At 41.3% G+C, this 11,448-nt stretch overlaps 1 protein-coding gene across 1 annotated transcript; it reads left to right on the top strand.

The window, feature by feature from the left end:
* Positions 1-2,916: 2,916 nt before the first annotated feature.
* Positions 2,917-11,166, top strand: STRIT1 (small transmembrane regulator of ion transport 1). The gene is made up of 3 exons (XM_061634483.1): positions 2,917-3,254; positions 10,815-10,915; positions 11,015-11,166. Exons 1-2 carry the CDS (start codon positions 3,242-3,244, stop codon positions 10,907-10,909), a joined length of 108 nt encoding a protein of 35 aa, XP_061490467.1. The 5' UTR covers positions 2,917-3,241; the 3' UTR covers positions 10,910-10,915; positions 11,015-11,166.
* Positions 11,167-11,448: the final 282 nt, after the last annotated feature.

The raw sequence follows: 11,448 nt of genomic DNA, 5'->3' as shown, positions 1-11,448 counted from the left end.
TTCCCTTAGTGCTTACTTCTGACTGCATTGGTTCTGCTTGTAAAACAAACTGAATTTTAACCAAAGGTCTTTAGCCAGCTGCAATGCAACCATTAGCTCTGAATTAGAAATGCAAATGATTACCATTTTAATTGTTAGCATGAAGTAGAGGCCCCGTCAAAGAAAAGGAAAGCAGTATTCAACCTTATTCTGGTGATAAGCAATAGTAAAACTTGAAAGCCTCATGGCCACCTAATTCACTAGCCAGAGCATTGGGGGGGGCACCAATTATCCTGGTGTTTCACTAGAAGACATAATTGCTCTGCTCTGGAAAAAGTCCTGGAGCTGTGTCCCCCCATATTTCCCCTCCACTACATTATTTCTTGTACCCCTGGACCATGTACCCGTTTACAGATTTGTTCCCCCCTTCATATATTCAATACTGATTGGTTTTATTTTGTCCCTCTTTGAATCTTAAGCAGGGATGTTAAACAGCACGGGGGGCAAGATGGTACCCTGCGGCACCCCATAGCACAACTGCCAGGGGTCAAAAGACAGTCACCCAATGCTATTCTCTGAAAACAACCCGGGAGATAGGATCAGAACCACTGTAAAACAGTGCCTCCATTACCCATCTCACCAAGTTGGCCCAGAAAGATACCATCGTTATGGTATCAAAAGCCACTGAGAGATCAAGTAAGAGTAGCAGGGTCACACTCCTCCTGTCCTTCTCCCGATAAAGGTCATCCATCAGGGTGACCAAGGCCGATTTAGTCCCATAACCAAGCCTGTTCCAGACTGGGATGGGTCAAGATAATCTGTTTCATCTAAGAATACTTGCAGTTGTTGCGTCACAACCCTCTCAATCACCTTCCCTAAGAAGGGGGTATTTGCAACCGAGAGGTAGTTGTCACAAACCAATGGGTCCAGGGTGGGCTTTTACAGGAGTGGTCAGATCACAGCCTCTTTCAGGGCAGCTGGAACCACTCCCTCCCACAATGATGCATTGACCACACCCTGGATCCACTCATTCATCCCCCCCTCCGGCAAGCTTTAATAAGCCAAGAAGGGCAAGGGGCAAGACGACACGTTGCTGGCTGCATCATCGCAAACACCTTGTCTATGTCATCAGGCTGCATCAGCTGAAACTGTTCCTAAGAAGTCACAGCAGATGTTGCACTGGACACCTCATTGGGGACTACAGTAGATGTGGATGGGACATCAAGACTGCTATGGAGGCGAGCAACTTTACGCTCAAAGTACCTTGCAAACAATTCACAGTGGGCCTCCGAAGGGTCTAAGATGCCATTTCCTGGAGTTGATGTCAACAGACCCCTGACAATACGGAAAAGTTCCACTGGATGGCTACTTGAGAATGCGATGGAGGCAGAGAAGTAGGCCTTCTAGATTCATATAGATTCATATCAGTTTTGATTATATCATATAAATCTAAGTCAGCCTTCCTCAACCTGATACCATCCAGATGATTTGGACTATAGCTTCCATCATCCCTGACTGTTGGCCATAGTTACTGTGGCTGATGGGAGTTGGAGGCCAAAATATCTTGAGGGCAGCTGGTCTAATTCATATCCATCACACCAGTGTGATAATAGAATACTGGAGAATACCCTCTAAGATGGGAGTGCATGATCATAACTTGTATATTCAGTTTTCCAGGGCGGTAATTCCTTATTTCTGTAATCCTCACTCTTCTTTTTGATTAGCCAAACGTTATTCTGTTTTGGCCTAATGATAAAACTGAATGGCACTCAAGCTGAAAGAGTCAAATATAAGTTCTTCAACATGGAACAAAACTTCACTGTGGACCCAGGTATGATGGGCAGCCAAGGGTGAAGGGAAGAGAAATAATGAGACCAGAAACTTGTATGGGATGAAAACAAGGCCACAACTTATAACTCAAGGATTTGGGTATAGGATAGGATCCAATCATTGCACAGCCCACTTGCTGTGAATGTGTGCCCCTGACCCCCACCCTGAGTGCTGGGGGGGGCATAGAGGTTGGCCCCTGAAAGAGGGATTGGGGCCATCTCACCATGGACCAATGTCAGAGGCCTCAGACCAACTGGGAGTGCTTCCACCCATATTCCCCCCCCCAAGCTGGAGCAATTGGAATTATGACTGCACCCTCACATCCCATAGGGGGATCCCCAAAATGGGAAGCTGGGGACCCCCTCCCCTGCTTTCCCAAACAGAGATCCTGTCTCATGACAATTCCCACCAAAGATGTTGCAACAGAAATTTAAAGCAGAATGAGTATAACAAAGCCCCTGCTATGGGAAGGCAACCCCCCTGCAGGAACAGCCAATCATCCTGCAGGCAAGATTCCTTCCTGGCCCCGACAACAGTGACTGATGAATGTCCACAGCAGGGGAGGATCTGCACTGAATAACGTACAGACCTGTAATCAACTAGAGAAAGGACAGGAGGGCAGATAAATCTTTACTCAGATGGCTGAACTGGATGGGGTAGGCATCTTTAAATAGCTCAGGAGTGGGCCTGATGGAGGCTGGTTCTCCCTTTGGTCCTCTTGTGGGCCCTACCCCTGCAGGAGCCAAATAGTATGCCAATCAGCTCCTATGGTGACATTCTGCCCTACTCCTCCCGGCTTGCACTGGCATGGCCCGCTGCCACATAATGGTGCAAAGCTCTCTGCTTGCCCCTGGGTGACTGCCAGGCCACAAATCAAGTCCCTGGTAAGTTCAGGACCAAGGACTTTAATGCCTAATCCTAATGACAAAGTGAATCAAATTCCTAATGCTTCTATGCAGGGATAAACTGCATGAAATATGCCGTAGCTCAGAGGTAGCCAACATGGTGTCCTGCAGATGTTGTTGGGCTACACCTCCCAGTATCCCTGATAATTGACCATGCTGGCTTGTGCTGATGGGAGTTGTAGTCTAACAACTTCTGGAGGGCACCACATTGTCTACCTCTGCCATAGCTGTGTTAAAGGAACCACTAAAAAGGGATCAGAACTTGTTTGACTGACTGGAGAAAACATCGCCTGAGTGATTTAAAACATTGCGCTATACTAGTAATGGGCAGAGTGACCTGCAAAGTGTAAGCTCTCAAATTCTTGTCTTTTCCAACTGCTGAATGCAAATAACTTAAACCTGGCACCAGTGAGAGAAGCAGGTGCAATGCATTCCAGATATGGCTCTATTTAAAGCTTCCGAAGCCTCAGAGATGCAACAGCAGAGTTGACCGTTAAATCAGTTCTATTTAGACACACAAGAGAGGAATGGCAAAAACAGGTACGATGAAAAGCGAAAATATTTTAGAATGTTGATCATGTGTATGCATAATATATATGTAAGAGCTTACCCTTGGGGTGTTTTCTGCTTGAAATTTGTGGTGTGCTTCTTTTATTTTTATGGTACTGTAATCTCATTTATTAGAAACCTTTCTTTTGGATTATAAATCTACTTTCTTTTCCTGCTGAATCACTTTGATTGTTTTATAATTTTGTAAGTATTCTTTGGCAGAGGTGAGAAGTTGAAGTGTTTTCCTTCTCAGGAAGGATCTCTTGTCCTGGAACAACAAGAAGCCAAAGTTATTTGCTCTCAAATCAACTTAAAATGCATGCATTATTAAACTGTTCCGTGATTTATACATAACTACATTGCTGTAGAGAGCCAGTGTGGTGTAGTGGTTAAGGTGTTAGACTATGACCTGGGAGACCAGGGTTCGAATCCCCACATAGCCATGAAGCTCACTGGGTGACCTTGGGCCAGTCAATGCCTCTCAGCCTCATGAAAACCCTGTTAATAGGGTCGCCATAAGTCAGAATCGACTTGAAGGCAGTACATTTACATTTACATTGCTGTAAAAATCCAAGGTTTTTAAATATAGCCAGTACTGTAAACACAGTATATACATTTCAGGAGTATTGAGAGTCAAAATACTGTTTACTTGCATTGCTTTTGGTTACCAGTTATCTATAGAACTTAAAACTATGAGCAGGTTTATCTCTTAATGTCAATAGCAAGCAAGATAGAAAGCAGGTATTTATAATTATTGACACACCTATCACATTGTTTTGTGCACCCCGTCTGAGTGGACATCTTCTTAGGAGTTATGGTGGAGATAAAATTTACTATACGTTTGTAATATTTTAATTTCAAATATGCAAACAGAGCACAGTGAAGTAAGTAGATGCCTGTAAGCAGACGTTAAAGTGACCATTCATGCTTCAGATTATTATTATTATTATTTAAATTTATATCCCACTCTTCGTCCTAGTAGGAGCCCAGGGCGGCAAATTGCTTTGCCTTTAGCCAGCTTACCAGTCTGTGTCTCTCAATTCAAGCTCGTACTGTGCCCCTTAGGATATTCCCTTCTTAGAGAGATCCAAGGCCATCATGTGTGTAAGGAATGTTAATGTTCTTTTTCACCCCATCTCTGGGTGACATTTTTGGCAAAATGATATTGATATGGATCTTTCACAGCAATGAAGATAGCAAAACTCATAATGATATTTATTTTTAGACTGTAGATGAAACCCTTGTATTTTAAATGTAAAGATAACTATGCTATTTTTATTGGCATTATGACCAAGGAGTATATCTAGGCATATTTATTTAGAGATGTCAGAGAATTCTAACAGGAACATAAATTGCTTATTTGTTTGCTTATTTGTTTCCATGTCCAGAATAGAAATGAATCCAACAAATACAATTGATATTTGCTGTTGTTGCTTTTAGTCCACAAACAATAAGTAATTGATTATGTTTCCCCTCCCCATTTGTATTGGGTTCCCCTTGCATTGAAATTAATTGTATAAATTAAATAAATCACATAATTCACCACAGCAGACAATGAGACAAATAATGTAGTTTTTGGCAGAAGACAACCTGCAGCAGAATGGAAAAAGTGCTGCATGTGATGAATACAGGGCAGAATTAGCAGTGCTTTCTTACATCCATCCTGTTTTTCCACATGACTTCAGCTTCTCATGCCGCTCTGCTGGTAAGCCCTGAAATTTTCCTGAGTTTGAAAAGGAGCTTGTTAAGTCTCATTTGTGCCTCAGAAAACCCTCTGCATGTGTGGAGCTAATTTGTGGCTCTTTGAACATGGTCTGTGTAAATTATTTTGTATTACAATCATTGGCTGCAATGCACAAACCACTTACTCTGGCTAATATAACTGTAATAGTAAGATAAATGAAGTTAATGGCAAACATAGGGCCACTGACTTCAGTATGACTTCAGTTATATTGCTATTAGCTTAGCTAATAAAGCTCACTGAGAGTGTCAATTTCATCACCCGATCTATCTGCAGAGGGAACAGTACCAAGCTCTTAGAGAACTGATTGTGGATACTGATTTTAGTGGCAGGAACAATATTCATTAGCAATTGTATCAGCCAGGGGTGGGGAACCTGTGGCCCTCCAGATGTTGCTCGGCTCCAGCTCACTGACCATGATGATAGGGACTGATGTAATCCAACAATATCTAGAGAGCCACAGGTTCATGATCTGTGGAGTAGGCATTGTGGCTGATTGTATAAATGGAAAAAAATAAGTAAAGATAAGGGCATAGGAATTTTTTAATTTCTATAACAAACAGAACTGGTTCAAACTGCTGAATTTTGCCATCTGATTGGCATCTCATTCATTTGAATTTAAATGCAGATACCTCACTTCTTTAAAAGAAAAAAAAATCAAGCTGGCTTGAATCACATAATATGTAAAAGGTTGTAAGCTCTTTACTTTATCTGTTTAAAAATAGTTATATACTTCCCCAGATGGTCATTAGTAATAACTGGAAAAAACCTAGTGCTGCAACTTTGGATGAATGGATAGGTAAAAACTGGGATATTGTTCATATGATAAAGTTGACTGATTTAGTTATAACTAGAGAAGGAAAACAACTTGATGACAAAAATATTGAAAAGTGGGAAATTTACTGTGTATTAAAATGATAAAATACAAGATAATGTTGAACCACAGAGTTTATTAGGAATGTTGTGATGGGAAGATAAAAAGGGCATTAAGTCTTAATTATTAGATATAATATATTTATTTCTACTAATCAATACAGAGTACTATGTTGGTGTTATCGTTTTATATGTGTGCTGGATTGTTCATGTATATATTTGTCGTCTTTGATTATTGTAATTGCAATAATAATAATAAAACTTTTCTGGGTGAAGCCAATCCAAAGCAACTTACAGCAATACAAAACTACAACATTTTTTAAAAAAACAGTATTACAGAAAACAATCAGATTTTCAGATTAATGTTGTTAGATACCCAACCACATAGTTAATATGAGCCAGACTGGAGATGTAATGAACCAGCAGCCATCTCTGGGAATATAGCTGCAATTTTTCTCCATGTGATTATACATCCAGAGCAAAATTGTCCAAAGAAAAATTTGACAGCTTTAATTGAGAGAGACTTAGAATCACAGAACAGTAGAGTTGGAAGGGGCCTATAAGGCCATCAGGCCCAACCCCCTGTTCAATGCAGGAATCCAAATCAAAGCATTCCTGACAGATGGCTGTCCAGCTGCCTCTTGAATGCCTCCAGTGTCAGAGAGCCCACTACCTCTCTAGGTAATTGCTTCCACTGTTGTATGGTTCTAACAGGAATTTTTTCCTGATGTTCATTCGAAATCTGGCTTCCTGCAACTTGAGCCCATTATTCCGTGTCCTGCACTCTGGAACGATTGAGAAGAGATCCCGGTCCTCCTTTGTGTGACTCTTCATGTACTTGAAGAGTGCTATCATATCTCCCCTCAGTCTTCTCTTCTCCAGGCTAAACATGCCCAGTTCTTTCAGTTTCTCCTCATAGGGCTTTGTTTCCAGTCCCCTGATCATCATTGTTGCCTTCCTCTGAACCTGTTCCAGTTTGTCTGCATCCTTCTTAAAGTGTGGTGTCCAGAACTGGATGCAGTACTCAAGATGAGGCCTAACCAGTGCTGAATAGAGGGGAACTAATACTTCACATGATTTGGAAACTATACTTCTGTTAATGCAGCCTAATATAGCATTTGCCTTTTTTGCAGCCACATCGCACTGTTGGCTCATATTCAGCTTGTGATCAATGAGAATTCCAGGATCCTTCTCACATGTCGTATTGCTGAGCCAAGTATTCCCCATCTTATAACTGTGCATTTGGTTTCTTTTTCCTAAGTGTAGAACTTTGCATTTATCCCTGTTGAATTTCATTCTGTTGTTTTCAGCCTAATGCTCCAGCCTATCAAGGTCCCTTTGAATTTTGTTTCTGTCTTCCATGGTATTAGCTGTACCCCGCAATTTTGTATCATCTGCAGATTTGATAAGCATGCTCTGTACCTCCTCATCCAAGTCGTTAATAAAAACTTAATCAGAGACTTGGTCCAAAGAACATGAGTGGAAGGAGAAAATGTATTAAGACTATTTCATGGACTCTCCCACAAATGCTAGTCTTAAGATCTATAGAGGACACATGTGCAAAGTCTTATGCAGGAGCTTATACAAAAGTTAAAACTTGTCTATATTTTGGGTCACTCTTCTCATGCAATGCTCTTACACATTTGGAAGCACTTTTGAATCCAAACCGTTGGTTGGTTTTGTAGTTGTCCCTATGACACAATACCAGACATTTAGGACAGAATACTGAATTGTTTCTGAGAGAAAAAAAAAACACCTCTGTAATGCTGATTCATTTAATACAGTAGCCAGTGTACTTTAATGGACTTTAGAATAGCTGGGAAAAATTGGGTCTTGGCAGGCAGAAGGTCAAAGGATGAATGAGTTCAACTAGGTAGTGGTCTCAAAGTCTGTCCTGAAGCAGGTCAAGACAGATTTGGGTCAAAGCAGAGGGCAAAGTGGGACCTATTCTAGTGAAGATGCAGGACCAATATTCCAAGGAAGAGGCAGGATAAAGACCCTGTCAGCACAGAACACCTCTGGTCAGAGATCTGCGCTGGTTGCTGACCCAAGTTCAAGGTGTTACTATTGGTATATAAAACCCTTAACACCTTGGAACCAGTTTACCTGGGGGATCAACTGACCCCCTATGTGCCCACTTGACTATTTCACTCTGTGGAACTGGCACTGTTACAGATGCGACATAATACTCATTCCACACTTGTAAGAAATCAGTCTTTTTTGTGTGGCAGCACCTATACTTTGGAACTCCCTGCCTATTGACACCAGGCAGGTGCCTTCGCTGTACACTTTTCAGTGACTGCTTAAAAGATTTTTGTTTAGGCAAGCCTCCGGAGCCCACCACATAGATGATGACATGTTTTAATTTCTTTTTAGTCTACGGTTAATTTTAATGGTCTTTTAAATGATTTGAATTGTTTTTAACCTTTTTATTGATAATTTTAATATCAATATTATTGATATATAATAAATATATTTTATATATATTTTGTAGCATTATAGGATGACAGTATGATTACTTTTGTATATTTTTGCCATTTCTATGGTTGTAAGCCACCTTGAGTGCAGTGATGTAGAAAGGCGGTATACAAATTGAAAATGAAATGAAAATGAAATGAAATTGCCTGTTGACATTTTGTGTGTCGGATGCCTTATAACGTATGTGTGCCTCCCAATAGATTTTTGCACAGCACTGCACTTGGATTCACTGTCCTGGTCATAGTGGAATGTGGCAATCTTGGGAAGTGATTACAATAACTTGTGGAACAGGAAGCACAGGAATAATTATTCAGAATAGTATTGTTATGAGATTACTGTTGGACTAACTGGCGTTTATGGGTTTCTCCCAGCCTAGCAACTCTGATTGTAAAAGATTCAGAATTAGGATTCAGGCTAGGTTATTGCTTAGGAGTGCCCAAAATTGGTTGGATGAATTTAGCCTGGAAAGTTCCTTTTTGTTATGGAGATTAGTCTGAAGGCTGTCAATCCTTGGCCTTTTGGATGGCAATGTGGTGACCAGGGACTGTTTGGAAAATGGGGCTTACCTTCCCCAATCTCAAATATAGAATGTGCCTAAAATTGTTATTTCTTTATTTACTGCCTTATACCACAAAGATCTCAAGGTGACCTACAACACAAAGAAGTAAAATATAAAGATTAGGGATGTACATGCCCCCTCCAATCCAATTTGGGGCCCAGTACAGCACTTTGATCCATCCTGATCCATCCTGGGATGATCTGTGGCTAACCTGACCTGGATCTGGGCCCTGATTGCTTCAGGGGCCTACCACAGTTGTGTGTGTGTGTGTGTGGGAAGGAGATGTGCCTCCCCCCCCACCAACTGTACGTTTAATCAGGGCTTAAAACTCTAAATACCCACCTGCATGATCACCATTGAAACAATGAATTAATGAACTAAATAACACCATCAAGCAGTAGGAGAGAATTAACAATCAAATGTCTGTGAATAAAGTCTTGACCTGGCAATGGAAAGATAGCAATGTTAGCACTAGGGAGGCCTTGCTGGGAAGAACATTCCATCATCATGGAGGCAGTATTTAAAAAGCCCTTTCTCTTGTAACCACCCTCTGAACTACTGCCTAATGCAGAGGTCTGTGCAAATGCTAGCAGTTTTTAAGTCCTTCTGAGAAATAGTTAGAAATGGGGGATTTCGTAGAATCATACAATAGTAGAGTTGGAAGGTGCCTATAAGGCAATCAAATCCAACCCCTTGCTCAATGCAGGAATCCAACTTAACCCTTAAAGTTTATAAAGATTTCTTTGGCACTCTGAAGGAGCTAGATAGGCAGCAGTGTATTTTGGAGTGGGTTTGTGAAATCTCCATCTATGCGCAACCTATATATTTGTAAATATACAGGGGGTTGGACTTGATGGCCTTATAGGCCCCTTCCAACTCTACCATTCTATGATTCTATGATAAATAAATGCAAACAACAAAATGCCAGTGAGTCCCTAGTGACCTGAATCCAAAGGAAACCAGGACCAGACTAAGTGCAGGAAACCCTGACAACTCTCATCACTTGGAGAAATGGGGTCCACATAATAGTATTCAGTTTATAAATTACTATGCATTCTGCTTATACTGTATGGCCTTACTGCGGCAGTGCTTTTAGTGAGCAAAAAGTGAAATATGTCTGCTGCATGTAGTAATGGCTACTGCTTATATCATCCACCTCTTCTAGCAGCCAAACTAAATTGCCACCTTGTCCACCATTAGCAGCAGGCAGTGCTAAACAAAAACTGTGTCTAGAGGTTTCATAGTTCCAGAGCTCGTTGTTTTTAATTATTACTTGCATTATGGTTTTAAAGTATGGTTTCAACTGACATTTTATGTTATATGCTGTTTTAGTTTGTTATATTCATTTTTTCCCTCTGCTCTTGCCATGGTGATGGCAGAAATGACCCACTCTGTCAGGCCACCAGCCATTTTGGTGGTGAGTGGAGGTGGTGATGCCATGTTGGCTCCCATCTGCAGTGGTGACCTGGTATTTTTATGTACCCAAAATGAAATTCCCTGGTCTGTAAATCTATGAAATATGTAGTTCTCATAGATCTCCTTGCCATGGTGTTGCATTTTGGATAAATTAAGATGATAGGCCAGCTTGACTCCCATTCAAAAGTGGTATGGACATCTGCCCGTTGCTAAAATGGCCATCTTGGGACCCAGCAGGGAGGGTGGTGATTGGTGGCACAGCTGGGTTGGGCTAGTGAAGGGCCCTTCTGAGATGCTGGGGTGCTTGGACAGGGCCCTTCCTGGCTGAGTGTTGGTGCTGAGCCTGACAGATAGCTGTCAGGGAGAGAAGTCACTTTCTAAACCTTGACGTGATTTCCAGCTTCTGTTACCAAAATATTTCTTTTAAAGGTCTTCATACTTTATGTTTCTTACTACTATATGAAAATCTTTGTTCTTTCCTTAGAGGACGTCCCATATTCCCATTATGTGGTACCCGTCCTCCTGTTGATTGGCTGGATTGCAGGATGTGCATTAATGGTTTACTTTGTCTTCTCTTAAAAGAGGGTAAGTGAGTGATTGCTGCCCTACATGTAGTATAAATGTGCTTTCATGTACTGCAGATGTCATGACTATAACTTATTAACTATTGTTTTTGTTGTGCAGGAAAGAAGCCTTTGCAAAAGAACTTGGTTGAAGAAATATCTATTCTTATTTAAACATACCATGCAAACTATATTACAATGTATAACCAAAGCAATTTTGTAAATTTTAAGTAATTTTTGTATTAAAATTGCATTGGATGCTGGGTGATACAATATTTGTTCAACTCTTGCTACCAACTTTCTTTTTGCTATTCATGGGGGTGAACATTTCAAAGTGCAATGTATTGAACAACAACCTAAAATTTGTATCAATGTAGTCAGGGCCGGATTAAGCTGAGGAGGGCCCCTAGGGTGATTGGTGTTTGGGCCCCCCTTCTCCTCTTAGGCAGATCTGCGGAAACAGCCGCAGGAGGGATCGCAGGACAGGAGCTTCTGAGCCGCTGGCCGTCCCGTCCCATCCCATCCCATCCCATCCCCCCGCTTCACCTACCTTTC

Source organism: Rhineura floridana, chromosome 7 (genome assembly GCF_030035675.1).
Source record: "Rhineura floridana isolate rRhiFlo1 chromosome 7, rRhiFlo1.hap2, whole genome shotgun sequence".
Classification (NCBI taxonomy): domain Eukaryota; kingdom Metazoa; phylum Chordata; class Lepidosauria; order Squamata; family Rhineuridae; genus Rhineura; species Rhineura floridana.
This window is presented reverse-complemented; position numbering and strand designations above follow the sequence as displayed.